The 12768-nt window shown below is 37.8% G+C and overlaps 1 protein-coding gene across 2 annotated transcripts in view; it reads left to right on the top strand.

The window, feature by feature from the left end:
- The window catches only part of LOC121729029 (cytoplasmic dynein 2 heavy chain 1), an 80390-nt gene extending 74940 nt beyond the window's left edge, over positions 1-5450 (top strand). The window contains exons 60-70 of one of the 2 annotated variants that reach the window (XM_042117412.1): positions 401-567; positions 815-924; positions 1267-1404; positions 1926-2078; positions 2291-2440; positions 2800-2919; positions 3245-3437; positions 4283-4419; positions 4602-4742; positions 4981-5079; positions 5390-5450. In XM_042117412.1, the coding sequence (XP_041973346.1) occupies positions 401-567; positions 815-924; positions 1267-1404; positions 1926-2078; positions 2291-2440; positions 2800-2919; positions 3245-3437; positions 4283-4419; positions 4602-4742; positions 4981-5079; positions 5390-5398 (1417 nt within the window). In that variant the 3' untranslated portion in view covers positions 5399-5450. Of the gene's footprint in view, positions 1-400; positions 568-814; positions 925-1266; positions 1405-1925; positions 2079-2290; positions 2441-2799; positions 2920-3244; positions 3438-4282; positions 4420-4601; positions 4743-4980; positions 5080-5389 lie in introns of those variants that run through there. The other variant, XM_042117413.1, reaches the window with a different exon arrangement.
- The last annotated feature ends 7318 nt before the right edge of the window (positions 5451-12768 follow it).

Genomic DNA, 12768 nt, shown 5'->3' with positions numbered 1-12768 from the left:
CGGAGGCCCAATCCCCTACCCTATTCCCTTTCCTACCCTCCCCTATTCCCTTCCCTTCCCTTTCCTACCCTCCCCTATTCCCTTCCCTTCCCATCCCTACCTTCCCCTATTACCCTATTCCCTCTTAAAAGGCCGGCAACGCACATACAACTCTTCTGATGCTGCGAGTGTCCATGGGCGACGGAAGTTGCTTTCCATCAGGTGACCCGTTTGCTCGTTTGCCCCCTTATTTCATAAAAAAAAAGTTTTGTATCATAACTGTCCCTGACAACAGCGAAGCCAAAAACTTAAATTCCATTATATTTTTCCGTATTTCCAGTTTCTTTCAATCCGACAGTATATTTATTCTGCAAAGTCTCGAAATGGTATAAATAATCACTTGTATAATATCTGTTGTCAGACACTCGCGCGTCCTAGTGATAACGGAGGCAGAGGGGTGCGGGTGGTGGTGTGGTGCGGCGCGCACGCTGCAACTGTCGCGCGCCCCGCCCCGCGCCGCGCCTCGCCCGCGCTGTGCCGCACGCACCAGCGTCCTGCACTTTGCGCCGCGACTACATGCGCTTGTAGGTTAGTAGACTACCCTCTATTTTAATTATATTATTTATTTCTTTAGAATAATAATTAATGCACGTGTTCGTTATTACGAACACGTATGAAAACAATATTTAGATATTTCTAAATATTGTTTTAAGTAGCACATTTTGTCGAGATTTGAGTAAATATTTCAAACGTGTTTTTCTGCAGTTAGCGGCGAAGTTCAGCTAGGAAAGTTATTTTTTTATTATTGACTGTCAGATGTATCGTATTTTTCCAGATCAACTTTCGCACTTCACAATACAGAAGCAGAATCCATCTATGATGGAACGTTACAAAGAAGTCAAGTTACAAAAAGTAGCTTTACAAAAGCAACAATATGAGCTGCAGGTAACGTATATTAAGTATTTAGTTTATAAAGATTTAGATTTATTAAAAAAAAACTTCATGGAAAATGCGTTACTTAAATATAATATTGAGGTATATATATAATATATTATTGAGTATATATAATATTGAGTAACAGGGCTTCGATTCTATATCAACCTTGATTACTTATACAAATAGATACCGATTATTGATAATTGTGGAAAACCTTTAACTTTAACTAGCTGTAAGTTTCCCTTAGAAATAAAATAACACGAACCAGTGCTAATAATAATCTCACATCATCGTCTAGTCGTTTTTCGACTGCATATTATAAAATTACTAATCAAAATATGAACAAACCAGGAGAATCTTCTCCGCGAGCTGTCGCAGGCGCGCGATATTCTACACGACGATGCTCTGTCGCGGACGCTACAGCAGACGCGCGCGACCGCCGAACACATCGCAGCGGCGCTCGCGGCCAGCGATCAAATAGAGGCTGAGGTTAGCTTATTTTTATTATTCGAAAAATATTCATATATAAAAAATTAAAGTTTAAACGAATTAATTTATAAACACTATTTATATGTTTTCATAGTTTAGTAAAAATATGTATACAGCTTGATTTTGCAGGCGTTTTTATAAAGTCACGAATTTTACGTCTCCAGCTACGTTTACTTAAAAACTACCATGTTAGCAATAATGCAGAAATTGTGATATTTCTCGCAGTATAACGAAACCCACGTGTTTACAGGGTATCAGCTAATTCCATGCCTATTAAAATCGCTCTAGCCGTTTAGACGTGAAGAAGTAACAGACATACGCATTCACAAACTTTCAACAAACATAATATTCACAAACAGTCGCCTTTATAATATTAGTGTGACAATATTACAATATTGTATTGTCATTATTAAAACACAATTAATTGTGTATTAATAAAATGTTAGTTCTAGGTTAATTAGTGTAATTGGGGTCACTGGTTTTAATTAACTGTAAATAAATAAATAAATTGTTCGGTGGAGGTGTCCCGGGCGAGCGCCGCGTACGCCCCGCTGGCGGCGCGCGCGGCCGCGCTCGCGCTCGCCGTCAAGCGCCTACAGCCGCGCCGACCCACGCTACACCTGCCCTTCGACTGCGTGCAGGCGCTATTCCTTGATACTGTGCAGCGATATCAGGTCGATATTTGTGAAATTTTAGTGTGATCTACAATAAGGCATAATTAAAATTATAAATAGACAATTAATTAATATGCAATTTTAATTAATGATATGAATTTTGTATTTAACGGGAATAAAAGAGAGGCAAAATATAATATGCATCGTCAAAGATAACATAATATTTTTCATTAAATGGCATTTTTAATAAAAATACCAGTATTTTGCTTTAGGACATGGAGAATTCTGACGTAGATGAGGCGGTGCGGTATTTTATGAGGATGATGTTCGACCGCATACAACTAAGCCTACACAGAAAGGATAAATACGTGGTGCTCATGTATCTTCTGAAACAAGTTTACGGCGATATGATGCCTGATAAGGTAACTGTTAAATTGCCAAGAGATAAAGAATTATGAGCTCGTTTTATTCCCTTCATTTTCAACTTTTAAGAAACTTTGCTAAGTATGACATAAAATCTCTGCAGATTTGTCTGATTCTGATCACTAATAAAATTTTGTAATTTAAAAATTTATAAGGCCCAAAACATTTAAAACCTTAATAAAATGATAAGCAATTATTTCAGTATTTTACCTTCAAAACTGCGAAATAATAGTTTTTGTATTCTGTATGATTCAAAAGTAAATTAAACCTTTACCTATATGCCTACGTTAAGTGTAGTTCCTAATAATATGCAAATAATTTAATACTTCATAACATCGTCAATACATGATATTTCTAGCTATGGAAGATATTCATTAACCACATAAGCGTCGAAGATGATGCAAAAATTGTTGAAGAAATCAGACGACAACATGACTGGATTGGTGACGAATACTTGAGTAAACTAGCCCAAATAAAGGTATTTTTTTTCTTATTTTCAAATCTTTGTAGCAACCTTTACACCTTTTTCAAAACCCGCTAAGGCTAAAGAGTAAAGGCGTTTAAAAATAGATAGCGAGATTTTCAATCGACGTAAGACAAAAGTTTTTACAGTTGCTTTATTCCTGTTGGCAAATATTCGTGCTAAATATTGCCTAACTGAAGCTTTCTTTCTACAGGATGTAATACTAACAAAATAAAACTTTTCTTCTTCTTCTTTTACTTAAGTTAAACTATCGCGTTTTGCAACATTCTGCCTACATCTTTATAACTACATTATATTTATCTCTGTTATACACGTTTAGATGCAAGATGAAGATCTCTACAATCGAATGTCCCTAGACAACTCACAACTGTGGCGGGGTTATCAATCTTCAGGGGACGAAACCACAATAAGACGTTTGAACCTCAATCCCTTCGAACAAGTATTGGCCGTGGCGGCGCTCCGACCGCAGAGCACGTACCGCGCTGTCGTCGCGTTCGTTGATAAAATTCTAGGTGAAATATTAATGTAGTTGCTATCTATTATGTATGTGGATTTTATGTAAAATATTGATACAAATATAGTCAGGGAGGCCTAGAACATTTTTTTTATTACTAACAAGCTGATTTATTGTGAGTAGCTTTATTTTGAAAAGACAATCAATTTTTTTATCTGCGAATAATATTGCGAAAGTGGTAGCTAACCGAGATAGAAAGGATTTTATACTTTGATATTTTGATGGTCCTAAAATATGGATTGTTCTATTTATATAAAAAAAAAATTGTTCTAGGGCTCCCTTACTAATATGCCCCTATACTAATAATAATATTAGGAGAGCGAATAAACAAGGGCTGTTTCTCATTCTCAAGCACATTGGGAAAGTCACTATAATATAGCGGACTTTGATATTATCTTTATCAGTTAGCTCAGGGGTTCCCAAATATATTTTGTCTACTGCCCACTTTCAGAACAAATTATTTTTTAGCGTCCCCATTGTTTACCTACTTCCTTATCTTTATTTAAATTAAATTTTTTTGCTGCAAATTTTAAAAAATAAATACAAAATACTAAATTAGTCGTTTTTATAAACCATGTTTTCCCATTACCACCGACTTATTTTGCATTCCCGAATTTTCTCCAATCCCGGAGTTCCGGGATTTTTGTTTAACAAAACATTATATTCTAAGAAGTCGCCTCCAAAACTTGCTATTGAGTATTTCAAATTATATAGTTAATTTTATTGTTGACTACATATTTTATACACAAAACAAATTATTCTTAATACGTTTTAACGTTAGGAAGCGATAAAGCACTGAATGCGGGAGAGGCCGGTACTTAAGACATGGATGCTTTCCTACAGGGTTGTCCCGGGGTGGTTCGAGCGTGGAGCGCGCGGAGCGGTACGGCGCACGCGCGCGGCCGGTGCTGTTGCTCGGCGCGCACTCACAATTACAGCTCGCGGCGCATGCGCGGGCACACACGCACGCACTCAATATAGTATGTTCTACCCTTTTTGTTGTGTTACCTGTTGTATGTGTTTTATTCTTGCCTTCCTTCGTCCGAACAAAGTAACAACGATTACAATGTTTGAAAGTGCCTATTAAATCGTTCATTTAAACGGACACTAATTATTTGGAACAACAATCATTTATTTAGACGGACAAAAATTATTTTTGCAGGTAGGAATAGATGAAGGTATATCTGCTTGGGAAACCGCCTTGAGAGCGAGTCAGAAGGGGGCGTGGCTTGCTATTGTCGTCGGTGCGTCTCCGTTCTCGCGCGACTTGCAAACGTTCATTGCGTCGCTTTCCCACCGATCTGTACGTAACCTTTTACTTAATAGTCTCAGTAATTGGCGATTTAATCTTAAAAATAACTAATGTGTCATCTACATAAGAGCTTCGTTCAATTTAGTGGAAATATCCAATTGACTAATTTAGTTCTTTAATAAACATAATATTGTTAGTGTACAACATTTTAACTTCGATTATTATTTTATATCTGTTCCGCTTGCAATATTAAAAAAAGGTTTCTTTTTATTTTTCGTTGTTTATTTAGGCGGAAGAGTTGAATGTAGAATTCCGCCTGTGGATTATAACAGAAGACCGTGAGGTGCCTTCGATGATAGCCAGCATGTGCGTCAACGTTGTACTAGAGGTGTGCATCGAATTTTGCTGTATATTATTTAATTCTCAATGACATCCTATAATTTTGTAAGTTGGTTAAAAATAATGAAAAGAGTTGGATACTGCCTAACATAAAAGGATTTTGCTATTCTAACTGTATGTAACTTAAAACATTCGTAAAACACAGGTTCATATTTTCATAACATACTGAGTACTGAGTAGTGAATACTTATATGTAAAGTAGTTATGCGTTTATGTTGAAAACACTGTGTATGTGTATGTAACTATGTACTGACAAATAACTTTCAGTAACATAAGAGATCGAAATAAGTAAAATGCAGAATGTTTAGGCGCCAGAGGGCGTGAAGCACAACGTGTGCGGGACGCTGCAGGCGTGGGCGGGGAGCGCAGCGGGGGGAGGGCGCGTGCCGCCGCCTGTGCTGCGACACCTCGCCTGCCTTGCACTCTTCCACGCGGTACTGCAGGAGCGACGCGCCTACATACCACAAGGCAAGTAATATGCAGTCAAACAACGCGGGACTGGAGGTCTAACCGTTGAATTGTGATTAAAAAAACGATTACAAACAGTATTTCCTTCTCATGGGAGTTGGGACGACCTCTAAATGTTTTCTTTTCGACAAAAAAAATATTATCCGCGAATAAGCATAATAAAAGCATATATATACGGTGGAATTGAGAAACCACCTCTTTTGAAATTGGTTAAAAATATTTAAATCATAATTCATAGTCTACTACACGATATTCCGTCGCAGGTTGGAGCAAGTGGTACGACTGGGAGTGGGGCGACGCGGTGGCGGCGCGGCGCGCGGTGCTGTCGGCGGGCGCGACGCGTGCGGCCCGCGAGCTGTGCGGCGCGCTGTACGCGTGTCGCGCGGACGCGTCACGTGACCGCCGTGTGGTGCGCGCGCTGCGCCGCACGCTGATCGACGTCGCGCCGCACCCGACGTGGACCGTGCCCGCGCTGCCCTCGCCGCTGCCGCTCGCTGCGAACCTCACGGTAACTCTTTCATGCCGGGTCCAGATATATTGAAGTAAATCTGATCATCGCATTCGTATCGCCGACGCGTATCATCAAGGGCGTCGCCAGCCGATGGCGCAGGGGGGGGGGGGGGGGGGGGGGCAAGTTGACTTTACCACTTTACCTACTACAATTCATACTTTTCTCATTCTCTATGAATGGATTTTCAAATATGTTAGTCGCGCTAAAACTCGAAAACGGCTGGACGGATTGGGCTGATTTTAGTCTTAAAATATTCGTAGAAGTCCAGGGAAGGTTTTAAAGTGACACGAAGTTCACCGGGACAGCTAGTAATTTATAATTTACCATTTATTAGAAAAACAGAATAAAAAGGAGTTTGAATTTGAATAAGTGTACAGCGTACAGCGTATTTTTTTTTTTTTAAATTACCAGATTTTAATATTATAGTGGTTTAAAAACGTATTATTAGAAAACAAACTGTGCCATGCTGGCTCTTCGGATGTAGAGAAATTAGTGTTCTTCAATGAAATCGAATTAATACCGATGTTGTGATGATGTGATGCTTAATAAGTATAGAACATGAAATATTTAAAGTAAATAACTTAAGCATATAAAATTTACGTTTAGGGGTTAGGCTTGTTAGAGTCAGTCAAGACTCAAGAGCACATTATGGTCAAAACCGGAAAAAACTTGAATTTACAAACAAATAACAATAGAGTTTGTTATCTATTTTATATTGGAAAAAATTTATAGTACCTATGTGGTAACTTGATGTGATGTTATAGTTCGTCTGGTGGAACGAAAGAAGCCACCGCTTAGAGTTCTCACCCTAAGGGAGATCGCAGATGGCACACTTTTTGTGTGATCGAGTCTGCGACGCACATACAGTCGGCTTAAGCGGCCGGACAAACTGTACTTTTACTTTGCACCCATTTCATTTTGACCGCGCGCGCGCTTTTTAGGGGGTGCTAGGGTAATGTTTGCACACGGGCGCCACATCGGCTAGAGACGGCCCTGGAAATTATTTATCTCTCGACGTACGCATGTTAGGGAAAAAGAGATTATATCGATATCGACAATATAACTACACTCGAGAGTGAGATATCTCGTAGTACCTACGCATGCTTGACGGGCTGGACCCGCCCGATAAAATTGCATCTTCCTGTCATGAACATTCTCAAAAAAAAAACGGTACAATTATTATAATATATTATTATAGTTGTCATGTGTACAGTGTAAATACATAAGTAAGTGACCAATAACTATAATAATTAATAATATTATGGATACTTATGATTAAATGACTAAAATAATATATAATGCAAAAAATATATTGCAGACATACCTGGAGGCGTTCAACACCTTGCCCGAGACAGATCCGCCCGAGCTTCTGTTTCTGCCGGCGAACTATCGGCTCGCCTGGGAGAAGAATGCTGCCGATAACATGATAAGCGGACTTCGAGGTATGGCTTCTTATGAACACACCCTCTTACTAATAAAAAAAGTTACACATAAGGGCTTGTTTCACCACTTCCTGATAAGTGCTGGATAGGCTATCCACCACCACCACCAGATAGAGTATGGAGAATCTCTCAAAAAAGTTGTGGATAGCCTGTCCGGCACTTTATCAGGAAGTGGTGAAACAGGCCCTTAATTTTAAAACATTACATATTTAATAGTTCTTAGGGTTCCGTAACCAAAGGGTGAAAACGGGATCCTATTCATGAGACTTCGATGTCTGTCTGTCTCCAGGCTGTATCTCAAGAACCGCTATAGCTAGAGTTCTGAAATTTTCATAGATTGTGTATAGCTGTTGCCGCTATAACAACAAAACTAGCTGTTTGACCGAGCTTTGCTCGGTATCCGATGAAAATTACATTTTCTAGAAATGATTCCTAGCTAGATCGATTTATCGTCCCCGAAACCCCCTAAATACTAAATTTCATGAAAATCGTTGGAGCCGATTCCGAGAAAGATATAAGATATACTAAAAACAAAATAAAATTTATATTTAAAGGGGGCTCCCATACAACAAACGTGATTTTTTTGGCCATTTTTGCTCGATATTAATTATCAATAATGGCAACAGGTAGGCACTTGATATTTTCACAAATACCTTAATTATATATATGCTTACTTCAATATTTAAGAATAATATTAAAATAAAATAAAAAATTAATACAAATACACGGCTCCTATACAAAAACACAATTTTCGGTATGTTATGTTTGCTCTATAATAGTACGGAACCCATCGTGCGCGAGTCCGACTCGCACTTGGCCGATTTTTACTTATTTCTTAGTCCTACTTTTCCAACGTATTAGGCAAGGAGAATATATGTAATCGCCCTCTGTTTTTACAGATTAGTCTTATATCTAAGTTGGATTGACTTTAACGTCCTCGTTTAATTACTGCATCGCTGTCAAGTAGTTGTAATATTCAATTTTATGGATTCATTTTCAGAATATGACACAACAACGAGTACTTCACAAGCGGATAAGTCGACGCCCATTAATATCATTTTGGGGATGTGGAAGAAATACATGTCCGGAAGCCCACTCATCAAAGGAGATTTTGACATCGAAAAGGTATGACAAATTATTAATTACTATAGTCCGCGTGGAACTAGTTGGCCGCGCCTTAGGTCCCACCGCACACACACACACACACACACAGAGCGGTGTCCCACCGCTCTGTGTGTGTGTGAGCGTGTGAGGAGAGGCGGGGGCGCTTGATTTTGACAGTTCTGGCTAGTTTAGACAAAACGCACAAGAGATTGCAATAGCCAGATGAGTCCGCCGATAAAAAGACAATCTAAGGAAATAATATTTTAAGTTTTTTAAAAAACGGAAAGCCGATGTCAATAGTTTAGAATATAAAACTGATCAATTGTCTTTAATTTATTCTTTGCAATAATTATATAATATTATTGTTCACGATATCGCGAGACTGGTCGTCACTGTCTTATCTCATGTGCGTTGCTAGCAGCAAGCAACCCCTTCACCCTCACCCCTGTCCCTACCTAAGGCGCGGCCAACTAGTTCCGCGCGGACTATAGCTAAAAGCCGAGCTTTGTAACCGCCCTTTTTTTGCGTGGTAATAATCTTTAAGGCAGTTTTTATTTTATTTTATTAGTTACCAAACCTTAACTGACCGATGATAATACACATATAAATAAAAATTATTATGTTAAAACAAACCAATAGGCGTGATAGTTTTTTCCGTAAAGTGCACTTACCACAAAAGTGCACAGGTTGTGGGATATACTAGGGCTCGCTTCGCTCGCCCTGATTATTTTATATTAGGGGTGTCACAGACAGAGCAGGTAATGTATATTAACGTACATTACATCCCGGTATGTACAGCTTTACATTATATTAATGTATCACACACACAACAGGTAATGTGATGTATCTTTCCCTAAGTTTCAATGCTAAACGCCCCGCTTGACGCACATTTCAGCTGCTAAAGTGTTATACAGGCTGTTCTTATTTTTAATGTTGTAATAATATGGCCTTTCCAGTTACTTGCTATTAGATTTACTAGATAGTTCATCAGAGGATGATTCGGATTGTAATTTTGATGCGCGCATTGTTACATATTGTGTCAAAAACAGAACGATGTGGCTTGAAGATATTTGATTGAAAATGTAGGCTCTGGGGAACAGACTGCCTGCAGTTCCTGCTGTGAAGTGCTGTGCTAAGGTGGCAAGTGGCAAAACTGTAGTAAAAAAGGTATAGTGTGTCGCGGACTTTTTTGTAGATATTTTGAAGATCTACAATTGATTAGACCATTTTATGGTTCTATCTTTTATAGTTTATGCAGCGTACGCAAAATAAGTAACTTTTCTGGTTGATTTTTTACACCTTGTCTCCGAAAAATTTATCCTATGTTACTCGTGGATAATGTAGCTATCGAATGGTGAAAAAATTTTAAATATCGGTCTAGTAGTTTTTGAGCCTATTCTTTACAATTATACAAACAAAGTTTACCTCTTTATAATATTAGTATAGATGTATTGAGATGTATTTAGATGTATCAAAATATAAATGTACTAGATGTCCCGCGCGGCTTCGCCCGCGTAAATTAGGAATTTTACGGAAACCGTACATTTTCCCATAAAAAATAGCTCTTATGTCCCTACTCCCTTCACTTGTTTTACTCTATAACTGTGCCAAATATTGCCATAAAAATTGCTCCAGTAGTTCGTAATTTCTAATATTTCCCCCGTTTTTCCCACATTTTCCTGAGTTTCTTCGGTCGTATTAGTCTTAGCGTGATAATATATAGTCTATAGTCTTACGGCGGTTCCCAATATTTGATCTATCTCTGGTTTGGCCCTACTAGAGATAGGAATAGCTCAGATTAGACATTAGAGACATATATTTTATGTCAATTGTGAGCTATTACTATCTCTAGTAGGGCAAAACCAGAGATAGATCAAATATTGGGAACGGCCGTTACTCGATAAATTAGCTATCTAACACTAACAATCCATACTAATATTATAAAATATGAGAAAGTGTGTTTGTCTGTCATTCTGTCTGTAACCAAACACCAATCTTATATCATAAAATGTAACTTTTTACTGATCTTATATCATCATATTCTACTGAATTTAACCATATACTTATCCTTTATAAAATTATTGTTGTTACAAATAAAATATACTTATATTGTTGGCCTGATTTCATTGAAACCGACCACCGTCATCGAAACAGAAATGGGAGGTATTGTTATTTGTCAGGCGTGCGGCGGCGGGTGGTGGGGAGGCGTGTGCGCGGGCGAGGCGCGCGACGCGCTCACAGCCGCGCGCGCGCTGCACACCGCGCTGTCGCACCTCGCACGCAAGCCCCTACACGCACACATCGCTCTGCACAAGGTAAATTATATTAAAATCCTATAATCCACTATTTTACAGAAATGATACATTGACTTTATGCTTATTTAATTAAAATAAGAAATTTCCTAAAGCCTTATTAAGAAAGTCATAAATAGCTGAAAGCAGATAGACCTTGACAAACACTATAACTGCTTGGATTGACATTATTCATGCATAATTATTATTTCATTTTCATAATATAGTTGTACTTTTAGACTGGGTTGCACCAACTAACTTTAACTTTAACCTTAACTATAACCGGAAAAGTTGACAGATGTCGTATGAGAATATGGGGTGTTTGGACGCCATATTTAACTTTAACTTTACCCACACCTCTGGTGCAACCCAGTCATATAGTTTTTGCGTTTTAAGATGATATGGGTGACAGTTTTCATATTCCTTGCTACGGGTTTTTTCACAAGAAAACAATAAAAAACAAAATGTAATAAATTATATTCCATCTACAAAAACAAATGTTTCCTATAATTGTAAATGAATAAAAATGAAAAGTTGCTAAATGCTAACTTATTAATATAAAATTTGTGAAATAGGATTATAAAAATATTGTTACGAAAACATTTGAAAAATGTCTGATGCATGAAACGGAACTTATGTCAATAGAGATTGACGCTGTTGAATCGAAATCAAATCGATAAAATGGGCGGCCATCTTAAATCGCCGGCACCACTGAAATGTCAGTACGAAATCGATAATTTCGATTGCAATTCCTTTACGAAGTGATTCGATATTTTTAAATTATCGATTAATTTTTGTTAGGTAACTTACCTACTTTTGTCAATTATAATGTGTCACGCATATCATCATAAAACGCACAAACTATAGTGTCATAATTATATTGTCAGTTGTAACTTCTCGTAGGTATATTTAATATCACAGACCAATAAAATTATATAAGTATGATTCCGTTGGCAGGTTCCGGACGAATGGCACCTTCTCTGGTCGGGTCCGGAGAGCCCCGAGGAATACATAAAGGAGTTCTGTTTCCGCGCCCGAGCCGCAGTCGAACGGATGCAAGATTGTAAACAAACTGGAAACATTCCTAAAGGTACTATTCTTACACATTAAAATTTGTTTCTTAGCTTCAAATATGGACGAAATCAAGTCTTTATACTAATTAGTAATTACTAAACTGTTGCCTTTTTGTTGTTAGTATAGATTTAGGATTTTTTTTTCGCTGCGGTTGTTTGTTTGACACTAACACACGTTACCGTCTGGCTATTGCTCGTTATGGAACGTTGTATTATGTGCAACAAAAATCTCAATGGCTTAGAAAGTGACAGTAAAGCAAAAATCGGCCAAGTGCGAGTCGTACCGCGCACGAAGCGAAAGTTGGCAAATACATATAGTGTTTTTGTATGGGATTCCTTACATTTTTATTTTATTTTAATTTTAAAGTACAATAATTAATATAGTTAAGGATTTTGCCATAATTGAATCTTACGAGCAAAAAAGCCAAAAAAATCACGTTTCTTGTATAATAATTAATACAGTTAAATATTTTGCCCCCTTAAATATTTTGCTTAAATTAGTATTTGCTGTAATAATTACAGCGTATATACATACATACCTATTCAGTATTCTGTGAAAATTTCAGAAGTCTAGCTATAGCAGTTCTTGAGTGAGACAGACACACGGACAGTTTTTACCATTTGGGTACGGAACCCTAAAAAAGAGTGGAAAACATAAAAAAGTGCAGCATAAAAAGAAACGACGTATTAATAGAGCTTATAGGTACTCGAAAAAGAATAGTTACTCGTACACGTCTCTTGCAGAAAAGCATACATAAACGAAAATATTATCAAACAAATCTTATTTGA

This window comes from Aricia agestis, chromosome 7 (assembly GCF_905147365.1).
Source record: "Aricia agestis chromosome 7, ilAriAges1.1, whole genome shotgun sequence".
NCBI classification, from domain to species: domain Eukaryota; kingdom Metazoa; phylum Arthropoda; class Insecta; order Lepidoptera; family Lycaenidae; genus Aricia; species Aricia agestis.
The sequence above is the reverse complement of the archived record's forward strand: the minus strand, read 5'-3'. Positions and strand labels throughout refer to the sequence as shown.